The sequence below is a fragment of the Corapipo altera genome, unplaced genomic scaffold, assembly GCF_003945725.1.
Source record: "Corapipo altera isolate COAL_440 unplaced genomic scaffold, ASM394572v1 193, whole genome shotgun sequence".
NCBI classification, from domain to species: Eukaryota; Metazoa; Chordata; class Aves; order Passeriformes; family Pipridae; genus Corapipo; species Corapipo altera.
Window position 1 is genome coordinate 1,198,021 of NW_020884996.1, and position 13,090 is coordinate 1,211,110.

Genomic DNA, 13,090 nt, shown 5'->3' on the forward strand with positions numbered 1-13,090 from the left:
ACACACTTGGTACAGGACAGCAGCTGAGCTCCACCGAGGGCTCTCTGTGGGAGAATATAAAATAGCTCTTCCAATTTGCTTACGGGGAATATATAGATTCAAAGTGCTGAGGAAGCAAACAGTCATTATCTAATCTACTCTCACGTGCAAAATATATATAGTCAGGATGACCCTCCTGGAATATTTGTTCATCTTTGAAGTTGCCTTCACACATTGCAAAAATACAGATGTGAAGCAACTTATACATCTTTTGCAATTTACACAGATCAAGTTCCCAAGTCAAGGCTGCTGGAGAGCTGAAGACAACAGTGGGTCTAAAAGGCCCTCTGAGACAGAAAAGTGTCAGTGGGCCCATTTCTTTCTCAGAAGTTCTTTATGCCTCACAGAGCATCTATCCCGTGCTGTTGGTTGTAGCTTTGTGACTATACAGGATAAGCCCTTCAGCTCTGAACACAGGTGTAACACAGAAGACACCCCCTCACACAGAGTTTAGCAAGAACAGAGGGGAAAAACTGCAGTGGGAAACACTGATCAGATCAACATAAGCACTTCACAAACAGCAAACAAAATAGTAAATGCTGGAAGAACAGCATTAAGTTGTAGAATATACATGTAAGGATGAAATCAAGAACAGAGAAGCATCACAGATTTGCCATGGGGACAGGGAGGACAAGGCTTCAGTGCTCACTGAGCCCACAGTGCACCAAAGGGAGGCACAATGTGGGAACCCACAGACCTCCTCTGAGGTGAGACAGACAGAAGGTCTTGAAGCAACTGGACACTGCCCAGCCCAGCAGCTCCATCCACTGTATTTACTTTGCCTTTCCCAATGTTGGTCTGTTTTCAGGTGTTTTTTTTTTTTTAAAAACTTGGTGGTTTTATCTGAATCCTCAGTGTTAAAATTGTCTCTGCTGCCCAGCCAGCTCGCTGAGGTGCTCCAAGGAGAGCAGGAATTGCTGCGCCTGCAGTTCCTGCAGCAGAGAGGCACTGCAGGGCTCCCCCCACCCTGAGCCACAGAACACCACTGCACTTAACCCCTCAGGGCCAGGTTTACATTTGGTTTCGCTTTCGAAGCAGAACTGTCTGAGAGGAAGCACAGCATCCAGCTGAAGAGGTTACTCCTTGTCTCACAGGTAAAATGGCTAAGCAGGTTTACCCAGAAAATGTTAAGTGCTGCTTGCATCTTCAAAGAGTTATTCTGCTGCTTCACTTGCAGACTCCATTCCCAAGCTAAACATTAATATATAGGAACACAAATACGTAAATTTACATATGTGAATATAGCAGGAAAGGGTGGGGACAAAACAGAGAAACAGCTTACACATCTTGGAAAGAACTGGCTACAAAGGCCTTCGAGTACTTAATGACAGCAGACATGGTGCATTGTCTGCAGGAGGATTATACAGGTTTGTGGGTGAACCATGGCACAGGTTCAAACATCCCCACAGTGGCTCTGGGCCAAGCCATTTAGGTCTGCCAGGCCTTATTAACTCATTAACATGATGCTTAAGTGCAGCATCATGTTAACGAGCTCGCTGCCAGCCCAGCACAGGGATTCCTGCAGCAGCCCTCCTGGTACAGCCAGTTTTCCCAGGATGTAATTAGCCACCAGCAGCAGAGGACTGCCACAGGGGAAATTACCTGATAATGTGGAAGCTCACCACCACCAGGATGCAGTTACGCTGCTTCTTGAGTCAAGTTCCTTTATTTTTCCATGGGGCTAAGGCTAATTAAAACCAAAAAGCCTCTTCAATCTTGATATCCTGGAGACCAAAATGGAGAGGCTTGTCCTATCTTCCTGAGAAGCAGCTGGGGTCAAGAAACAGAGTCCTCTGTGTAGTTATAAAGGTTCCTGTTTTTTCAAATTGGAAGAGCCACTGTGTTCCAGTCCTACTCTGCTCCATACTGCCTGAATTTGGGGTTCCACTGCCTATTCTGAATTTGAACCTTTAGCTTATTTTGATATGAAATCAATTAGTCAAGAACTCCATGGGTAGATTCTCTCCTGATAAGCAATTTCTAACCTATAATTTCCATAATCCTGATGTCTTCAACAACAACTAAAACTACCTGTAACATGTAGCCAAGAGAAGTTACTAGTTGAGACATGAAGCTTACTGCACCTCTTTAATGCAGAAATAAATATTTCTAACCAATAAAGGTCTGATTCACATGGCACAGGATATCTTTTAAACACCCATATTATATTTAATCTCTTAATCTCTAAGGCTTTTTTTTTTTTTTTTTGGTAAGACCTTCACATTAAACATCATAATACCAGGATTATAGTTGCTGGGATAATTTTTTTTTTTTTAATCTTTCATACATGTTTTCTAATATATATCAAGTATTTTCACTAAAGATCTGGCAAAAATTATAGATAAAAAAAATCTTCGCTCCTAAATTCCTAATAACATGTACCATTATTTTCAGTACAGCAAGACAGAGATTAGTTAGTTAATAGTCTCCTGCCTGAAGGGGACACATTAAGCTTTTCAAATTTCACTTTGGCTTTGATATGTTCATTTCCATTTCCTCATCTCTGCAGCCATCCTGGCGTCATACCTGCCTTCTGATGCCAACTTATCTGCAACACTTCCCTTGCCTGAGATCCCTCTCTTTTCCTGTCCCTCTCTTGGTTCTTCACCATTTTAAGGCTTTTCTTATCATGCAAATTTAACCCATGGACAGACAGTGTTCACAGTACTGGGTTATGTTTTTCAATTAAGAAAAATGCCTCCCTAAGAATGTCCACCCCGTGGGAATAAAAAAATATTTAAAACTTTCCTTATAGTTCCAGTCCATGGAACTATGGACTAAGGTCTGATCTATGGACATTAACTCTCCTGACACACGTCCTAACCCTCTCAAAGTAACATTCCTAAAAAACCCATCACCCTCTACACCCCCATTTATTTGAACTTCCTTTGCAGATGATTACAAACCTGCTTGCTCTCACTGCAACTGATGCAGAATCTCTAATCACATGGACAGATTTTGCTATTAATTTGTTTTTACCTGCAGCTAATTCTGCTTTATTTCTCCTCTGTTCCCCCCCTTTCTCAGCTCTTTCTCTTGTGCTTCTACATGCCCTTTTCCTTAAAACCACAGCTTCTGGCAGAACCTTCATTTGTTTTTGCATGAAATAAGACTGTCTTTCAACTCTGACTAGTAGTGAAAGAAACAAAACCACCATCTCCTTCCCTTCATAATCACCAACACTATGTTCTCCAGGCTCACCCTCCTCACCCAGAGTTTGTTCTCTTCTTTGGAAGCCAGCTGAAAATTTGAAATGATTTGTGCAGCCTTGTTGCTTCACAACAGCCAGTTAATCTCAACTTCTTGGCTTTCAGATATTCTCCTCACTTAGATCTACCAGCTGAGATTTTCTACCAAAGCATTTCACGTCTGCTGCCCACCCATGAATAAATTCATTTTGCTGGTCATGCACCGCTCTCTTCAAAGGCAACAATTTTCATGTACACCATCTTTTGGGAGAGCTCTGTTCAAGAAAAACCATAAACTGCCCAAACAAACACTAGAAACTGCAAATAAAAGTTCAGTGAGCAAACCTGCTTGCTTAGATCCGGAAAGAACATCTTTCTCACCCAGAATAAATTACAATCTGACTCCCATACCTTGTGCTCCACTTGCCAGCTCCTTCCTTGCTGGGCTGCTCTGCTTGGAGTGCCTGGCTCCTGAGCAGACTGCCAGGTATGACCCACAGCACAGGCTCCAGCTGATGTCACTCACCCACGTCAGGATGCAAATCAGGCAGCTCTTCTCACTCATCATCCCTCACGAGCACGACTCCCTGGTTTTGCTCAGTGAGAACAAGCACTGGTTTATCCAGCTAAAAGCAAGGCCAGAAGAGGCACTGAGTGCCTCTGGCTTCACCATGTCTTTGGTCGGGGGGTACCCAGAGCAGTGAGTCCAAATTTTTCTTAGCCTCCCTCTTTCAGAAGCCCTTCTGTACTTTCAGCTGTACTCCAGCTGAGCTTTGGCTTTCCTATCTGCATCATTCCATGCCCAGTCAACACTTCCATATTTCTCCTGGCCATCCGTCCCACTTCCACCTTTCTGATGCTTCCTTTTTGTGTTTAAGCTCAAACAACAGTTCTGTGTTAATCCCTGCTGGCCTCATACTATTTTTGTTTGCCTTCTTGCACGTTGGGATGGACTTCACATGCTTGGAGGAGGCTGTCCTGGAAGATCAGCCACCTGTCTGGCCCCCTTTGCCTGCCAGGAGAGTCTCCAATGAGATCCTGCCAAACACATCCCCAAACAAACCAAGATCTTCTCTCCTGAAATTTAAGAAAGCCCCCAGGACTTACATTCACATTTTGAAATACCATGACTGTTTCTTCCGTGTTCCTCTTCTAGGAACCCGGAGATGCTTCCCTACTAAGGGGGAAGAAACCTGGGCTGAACTGCAGCACCTGTTAAACCAGTCTCAAAAATAAAGTGCCGTATTAAGTTACCAGGATAAAAGCAACAGAGACAAAAGCTGAAGACCTTTGCTGTCTGGCTGGCACTTCGTCTGTGGCTGGGTTATTAAACGAAGTAACATTCCTGTGTTACTTCCAGGGCAGGGTGAGGTAACATAAACCTCCTTGTTCTGACACTTGGGAACAATCAGTATTCTGCTACCGAACACTAACTGTGCAAACAACAAAAAAAATTCAACAAAACCCCACTGGAGACCACATGCTGATTGTTTTGGTAAGGCCCAAGAACACCATGTTCTACCATTACTGTGTAAAAAGCTACAGACCATACTGTGGCTTAGCAAGGACATCAGACCCCACTGGTGTCCAACTGAGGCACCCAAGGCACCAGCTACAACATCTCCACAAAGCACAAAGACATGTGTGTGCCCCCGAGAGTGCAAATGCAAAATGTAAGAAGGAGGCACCCATAAAACACAAACGAACGACTCAGCAATTTCTTTGCATTTTTCCTTTCATTCCTTCTCCTAATTTTGCCTGCTATTTCCTCCAGTCTCACTGCAGAAACAGCAGTCACTGTCTGACATCATTTGATAGAACTGAGGAAGGAAATCAAGTTATTGGCTGCAGGCCATGGTGAGTTAAGAATTCAGGTTGGAAGATCACACAGAGAATCAAGCAGGAGATAGATTACTTCTCCCAGAACTACTCACCTCTTCTTTCTCTTGAATTCATTGGTACCAAACAAAGCAAGAGTCAGGGAATCTTAGTGAGATCATGTCCTTCAATCTGAGGTAAGAGACAGTAAAAACTGCCAAAAAGCCTTTAAACAGAAATGCTATTTATTCCCCAAAGAATGTACCAACAAGCAGTTCAAACACCAACAGGAGCCTTTTCACAGGTTGTGGAGGGAGAAAGATACAAAAAGGAATCACACACTGTGAGAGTACACACTGAATCCGGCCCAAAACTTTGAGCCTGGGCAGCAATAACTTTGCAAGAAGCTCTTCCAAAGGCAAGTTCTGGCCTTACAACCCAGTTGTGTGCATGGAGGTTCAGATGTTGGAGAAACAGAAAATATTTGCCCAGATCTTTCAAGGCAATACATACCCCAGACATTTCCTTTTGCTGCCAACTGAAATTACTCAGCTTATTACCACCAACTCTGTTACTCCACAATCACATATCAGGCCTTAGAGAGTTTAATACTAACTTAAAAACTGGGAATAATAAAAAGTAGGTAGTAGGTTCAAGCTTCCAAGCCATACTCACGTCACATTAAAATACCACAGAGCTCTCAGTAAAGCTTCTTTCTCACAAGCTCATGAGACAGTGCAATGCTTGTTCAATGCACTACCTGATTCTCCAGCCTTCTGAAGCATAAATGTTCCTAAATAGTTGTGCTGTTCTGGTCTGATGGCCCTCTCCTAACCTGTCCTCTAAGAATCACCCTTGGCAAGCCTTTCTGGTCTTCCAGGAGAGCTCTTCCTCATCTCTCCTGTGCTTGGTTCTGCAGTTTGTAGCAGCCCCTCAGAAGCTTCATCCCCAGTTTCACCTAAAATTCCTACCTCCTTATTTGTGCAGTCAAGCCCCACAGTGAGTCAAACACCCTTACCCCATTTTTCTCCCACAAACAGGCCATTTCCCCAAAGATAATCTCCTGCATGGAGTTGAGGGAGGCATCCTGTATTACAATGCAGTCCACCTACACATGCAGAGAATGACTTTTCACACAAATCCTCACTCTCCTCTCTCATGCAGGAAACACACAGGCTTTAATTACTTCATATGAGCTGGCTTTAAATTTCAATATCAACAGTTCCATCAGTTTCCCAGGTATTTGTTCCCACAAACTCCCCAGGCTGTTCCAAAGCTTAGAAAAAAAAAAAGAAAATTAATTAGTCTAAAATGAAGATTCTTTTAAATGATACTTCCACCTCTAAAAGTAGTACATGTTTTCATGATTTTTTTCATTTCAAAACACAAACTTAAAACCTTATCTGGGAACAGCATCTGCATTCCCAACATTACTGCAAAAGCAAAATAGGTTAAAAACATTGAGAAAGAGACAGCAACAGATAGAAAGATTTCCTCTCCAAGATTAAAAGAATTGAAACTCACTTTTCACAAGCATTACTGCTTAATGAGTAATGCAATCTATCATATGACGATTGTAATTTAAAAACAAACCTGAATATGAATTATTCTTCATTAGAACAGGTCACTTAAAAGCCCTATAATATGGGCAGCTTAAAAAGCATAAATGTAAAACTACAGTTCTTTCCACAGGCACTGTCCTCTGTTCTTTGCTGGAGCAGTGCCTGACATGAGGAGAACCTGCTTCCAGTGGAGCTTTCCATATTGCATAAACAAATCACTAGAGGATGGTGTATCCCCTGTCAGGAGTTGAAGGCTGCAACCACACTGTGCTATTTATCCAGCAGTTCTGGCACTACGGGATGGCTGAACCAAACCTGCAACGAGACCATTTTAATGAGTGATCCCACATTTACTCAGATTGCTCAGCCCAGGTTTTCTTGGTCTTCTCCTGCCAAACACAGTCACCCCTTAAGCTGGATTCCTCCTCCTGCCCTGCTGTTGAGGAGTCCCCGAGTTTGCTGCAGGAACGAGCGGATCTCGGAGGAAACTCTGACCCCATGTTTATTCCTCACAGTTTATTCCTCACTGGGCCAATCTCTCTGCAGCACAGACACCAACCTCCCTCCAGTGCAGGCAGCAGTTCTGCCCTGCCTGAGCCCACACCACCCTGCCCACGCTGCCTGCAGGCACGGCCCCGAGCACAACCAGTGCCAGCCCCAGCCTTTTGGATCCCCCAGCACACCATCAGCACCTCTGGCTCCTGCAGCACGGCCCTGATTCATGCTGCCTGAGCTCAGGGTTTATTTTTAAAATACAGATACTAAGGGTCACTCTCTCCTTGCTCCAGTTCGCCGCAAATAACTTCACAAGAAAAGTCACACAGAAATGATTATTTTGGGAATTCTGCTTTCGTGCTTTTGCTTCAGTATCATCTCTAAACAGAAAAATTCCTCTGGTGTTTTCTTTAAAAACATTGAACACAAACTCTGACAAATCATCTTTCAAAACCCTGCAGAAGGATCTTCCACACATGTACGAAGACAGGCAGATGAGCAGTTAGCCCAAAAGCTCTTATAGTACCCCAGGGGTAAAAATAACACTGCTTGTCAAAATAAAATCCAATCTGAACACAGCCTGTAGTTTACCTCTTTCACAATTTATTTTTCCTTATCTGTTTTGATTGAAAGCCTTGGCACTCATTGGGTTGGAAGGTATATGCCATACCTGCGGCCACCAGTGCAGCAACCTCACAAAGCAAAGTATTCAAAGAATTTTTGGAGCTGACTTTTGAAACAAAGAAACTAGTTGTTATCAAAAGCAGTTTTGGTAAAAGCTGAATCAGTCTTGAAGTTAATGGAACTACTACAGTTGGTCCTCTTTGAATGTATTTCCTCTTTTTTCCAAATGAAAGCTATTCCTGAATTAATTAAAACTAAAGCTCATTGGAAAAGGAGTGGGGAACATGCACTGGATTCCTGACATTGCTGTGTAATTCTGGACAAACATGCTGAGGTGTACTCCTCAGCAAAGGAGTAAATTATGCCCAACAGAACAGTCTTCAGTGCATGTTCAAAATTGGAAAAAACAATGACACTTGTTTTCTTTTTATTTAAGAACCACCTGCCATGGAATGCCAGTAGACTTAAACATGAAACCTTCAATACAGATACACTAAACATGAATACACAGGCAGTGGAGACCCACAGTAAAATGCAGACTTTTATTTGAATGAGGAGGTTGGTCAAGGGCACAGGACACAGACCTGCAGACACCAAGTCAAGGTGGAAAACAGCCCAGAGCTAAAGGTCAGTGTGTGAGAGCAGGAGCACCGAGTCAGACCCAAAGAGAGGAGCTCTGCCTGCTCCTCTCATGGCCTGGGTGCATCCACTGGAGAGCAAAGCTTTGCACCACCCAGCCCTTCATGGCAGCTCTGCACCAGAGCCCAGTCTGGGCTGGGCATCAGTTCCTGGAACTGACCCCTGACAGAACAGAACACGCTGCTGGGCAGGGGGGCAGTGCCCCAGCTCCTGTGCACCTCCTATCAGGTTTAGTTCAGGTCTTAGGACTCTGTAACTGGAGCTTTTACCACACAACCTGCAGTGTGTGTGGCACTGCAATGAAATGGTGCTATAAATTCTAAACTGGACACATATTCCATTGAAGTGTCCAATTACTCTCTTAATATTTACTAGAATGAGGGTAATTAATTTTACTAGTAGGAAATAATTACAAGATTTGGACTTGCTAAAGAGACACCTATTTTTAAGCAAGCTCTTGTATCAGGTAGGGACTTTTGGCTCCCCCTTTTCCTTTAGGTGAAAGCGTGGCTTTTCTCCTACAGGGAAGAAACCTGGAACAGACATTAGAAATACAAGCAGCAGATAAAACACAGAGCACAATAAGCAATCTTGACTCTGGGAATCTTATGACACTTTTGTTCTTATCTACAGGCTCTTAATTCACAGCTAAAGTGGAGTCAGTTCAAAACTGCACACCCTTCTTTACATTGGATTTTAGTGTGCACTTGTTATGTCATATAATGTTTGGACAAACCAGTGAGCCTAAATTTAAACAAATGTGATTTTCCAGATAGTCCTATGAGAGAAAGACTCAATTTTGAGCATTTCAGAGAACAAGTACATGTTACTAACACCACACAGTACAGAAGATCAAGATGGGACTATTTGTTTTGACTTGTGCATGTTAGTCCTTTGAAATTCTATAACGTCCTTTCTTCTGAGCTTGCTTTCACATGAACAAAGCCCAGGACTGAGGGGAAAGAAACAGGCATGTTTCCTTTAAGATTACATCAATGGGTGGAGAGATCCACTACAATCCTTAGAATGAAAGTGCTGCTCTTTCCAGCACGAAGATTCCCCTGCTGAGACAGGTTCCTTATAACTCAGAGCCAGTGTAAACCAACAGCGTCATCAAAGACTGGACCTTGGCCTCCACCCAGCCCTGACCATTTCTCCCTCTTCACTGCCACCACCTCTCTGTGCTCAACACAAGAATTTGTGAGGCTTCACAGAGAACCAGGCTGAGAAAAAGATTTGGGTTTAAACAAACCTTTTCCCTCTTTTACTTAGGGGTGATTTTACCCCACATCAGTTCCTCAGTGCAGTTTCCTGCCTGGCTTCAAAATCATTTGTGCAGGCTCAAGGTACAAGGGAAAAATCACACATGGCCTGGGGCAGGCAAAGGTGGCACAGCTCAAGCTCAAACTGATCAAACTCCACTGAGCTCCAAATGCCCAACTGTGACATCGTACCTGGAAATATCTGGATTCATGTCATCCAGTCCTTACTGGCCTCTGCAAAAGGAACCTGGGAAAAAAAACCAAACAAACAGAAAATTAAGCCTAAATATATGATATATGCAGCCCAAAGCAATTTCTGGGTGTACACACACAACTAACTTGCAGGGACCCTCTGCATCACATGACATCAAACAAACAAAAAAAAGAAAGCCTGTGTTTCTCCCCTATTTCCCTTAGGGGTGAGTAACAAGCTTACAGAGCTTTCCCTTATTCATCTCAGACCTGAAAAACTAGTGTATGGTAACATTCCAGCTGCATTTTACCCTCCTGCAGAGAAATGGATGATGAATTAGGATCTGAAGATTCCCTGAGGGGTCTTTCATTTACAAAGACTTGCAAAGTCTGGACAAACCATCATCACCCTGACAGGCTGTGAGCCTGGATCTGCTGCAAAGCACTGGTCACAAACCCAACCTGTCTGTACTAGTCCTGTGTGCAGTGCTCTCCAGAAGGAGAAATCCCACAAACTTCTACCTTGGAACTGCCCTGGAAGAACAGGAGGCAAAGCTCAGATGGCTGGAGCCTTGTTATCTGCAGCTCTATGGACTAAACACTCCTTTGCCATAACCACCATTCAAAAGCAGAAATAGCTGGTTTGCAGTTTGATTTTTGTGTATTGAGCTGCTTCCTAGAATCAGAGAACACTAAAATGAGTGATTTACAGAGGCTTTTGCTTCCTTCCCTGGCCTGTAAAGTATTGTTCTCTGCCGTAAACATGTCAGGAAAGAAAAATTTGGCTAAATCTATGAACCTGAAAGCAATTTTTCCTCAAAAACTCTGGAGGGAAGAGTTTAGGATATTATAGAAGCTAGAGCTATAACACAGAGCAAAAATTTAGAAAAACAGTATTAATTTTCTTGACATATATCTCAAAGAACAGAAAGCAATCAGATTTTCCTGAGCATTTCTTACTTCTTGAGCCCTCCCTGGCCCGTGAATATAATCAAAGGTCCTCATCAGCTGCATTTCAGAAAAATTCTGAATTGCAAAAATGCCTGATACAGTTGTTTTTGTGTTTATTGGATGCTGCCAGGTCTATAAAAGACTGGCTGTTGTCAAAATATTGATTTTCCAGAGCTCATGCTCTCCTTCAGACCAAGCACCATTAAAGTTCTGCATTCAAAGGGACACCATAAAACTGTAAGCAGCATTCAAAACCCCAATAAAAACGCCCTCCATCAATCTGGTGACCTCATGAAGAGAAGAAAAGGAACTCCATCGAGGGGAAAAGGTTTAAAAAGAAGCCTTCTTTAGCTTTATTTCTGCCCAAAAAGTGCATGCCAGAAAACTGAACTTTTAAGCCTGTTATGATGCAGGAGTACACAACCTCAGGGCTTTGGACAGAGCAGTGTCCCCAGGCAGACTTGGGAGGTAAGAGTAGATAGTTTAGACATCCCAAGGCACCACCAGTCTCTCTCAGCAAAGCAGGGTCTCCCCAGATCCTGTTCAACAACATGGCAAAAGGGCACCAACTCAGAACAGTTTTTATGCTGATTAGAGCTGAAAAGCAGAATTAGTTCCTCAAATACAGCCTGTAAGGTTGGCAGCAGGAATCTAATCTTTGCCACATGTGAACAGGGAAGCCAAGTCTCTCCGAGTTACCAGTCTGACAGACAGCAAAAATTGTGAATTTCTGTGAATTTTGGTGGACTACAACAATAGGACAAGGCAATAATAATTTTTCCTTGCAGGTATTTGCTTTCCTTCCAGCCTGGAAGCAGTTATCAAATTGAGAAGACTCTTATCTCATTAACATGACTCTGACATGAGAATGAGGGAATTAGACTAGGAAAATTAATATTATGTATGAATTTCACCAGATTGTAACAGCTAATAACCTAGATCAGGTCATTCCTCACCCAGCAGCTTTGATTCTCGGTAAAAAGCCCTTTTGGCTTAACATAAGATGCACTTTTCAATTCTGACAGCTTCTTTGCTGCTCTGAATACAAGCATCTCACAAAGTCCATTATCTTCCCATATACGATCTCCAGGTTAACAAGAGCTTTTTTTCTTTTTTTTTTTAATTGAAATGGAGAAAAAGCTCCTCTGCATTTTTAAGTTTCATGGCTCTCTTGATAAACCTGAGCTTGTAGATTCATCAGTGACCAGCCCAGTCTCAAGTCTCACCCCATTTCTCCCTGCTGGATGAAGAAGAGGTTGGCTCCTTCCGAGGACAAACTTCATCCCTTGTGTCCTCTCACACACACCTTCCACTTTATTTTTGCAAAATTCATCTCACAAAACTCTACCTTACATTTGCAAAACAAGGAATTACCTTTAGATGCTGATAAGTGATATAGATAAAGAGGCATTTTGCAATCTGGCAAGCTAAGATTCAGCTGTCTGACTGCAAATTAACAGTGGTCCCTTCCAGAAACCCTCAAACCTGACACCTGATTTCACTCTCACCCCACTGCCAGTGCCTCCTAAAACTTACCAGCCAGTGTGGCTTTAAACAATTCCAGAAGTGGAATTTGATGTTGAGCATCTGATTTGAGGTTTTTGGCAACTCCATCCTAAAATTATTTTTTTTTGGCCTTTATCCTACTTAGTGTCATGGTCTAATAACCACGGCAGTGGTGGATCAAGGGTTGGACTTGACGATCTCAGAGGTCCCTTCCAACCCGGCTGATTCTATGATTCTGTGAATTTTGATCATCACACAAACCTTTCTAAAAACAACACAAACCACAAAAGAACTCTCTCAGCTCCCTATCCCCCCCCCCCACCCCGGGCCGGCTCTGCCGGCCAGTTCTTCAGGGAACAACTTTTCACTGTCTGCAGGAAAAAAAAAATTAAAAAAATCTTTCCTTCAATCCCATCGTTTTTCACGGCAAGGAGGGTGTGGGTGTAAAAACGACACTGCGGGCGGAGCGGAGCCCGCGCCCCGCCACCATCCGTGTCCATCCCCGAGCTCCCTGTCGGGCTCCATCCCCGAGCTGCCCCCCGGGCTGCCCCCCGTGCATCCTCCGTGTCCATCCCTGAGCTCCCCGTCGGGCTCCATCCCTAAGCTGACCCCCCGGGCTTCTCCCCGGGCTCCCCATGTCCATCCCTGAGCTGCCTTCCGGGCTCCATCCCCGGGCTCCCCCCCGTGTGCCCCCTGTGTGCGTCCCTGAGCTGCCCCCCAGGCTCCCCAACGTGCGTCCTCCGTGTCCATCCCTGAGCTCTCCGCCGTGTCCATCCCTAAGCTGCCCCCCCGGGCTTCCCCCCGAGCTCCCCAT

At 43.8% G+C, this 13,090-nt stretch overlaps 1 protein-coding gene across 2 annotated transcripts in view; it reads right to left on the bottom strand.

The window, feature by feature from the left end:
- Positions 1 to 13,090, bottom strand: part of LOC113958413 (ceramide synthase 4-like) — a 42,463-nt gene that overhangs the window by 24,230 nt on the left and 5,143 nt on the right. For both annotated transcript variants that reach the window (XM_027666641.1, XM_027666642.1), the window contains exon 2: positions 9,820 to 9,874. In XM_027666641.1, the coding sequence (XP_027522442.1) occupies positions 9,820 to 9,839 (20 nt within the window). In that variant the 5' untranslated portion in view covers positions 9,840 to 9,874. The remainder of the gene's footprint in view (positions 1 to 9,819; positions 9,875 to 13,090) is intronic.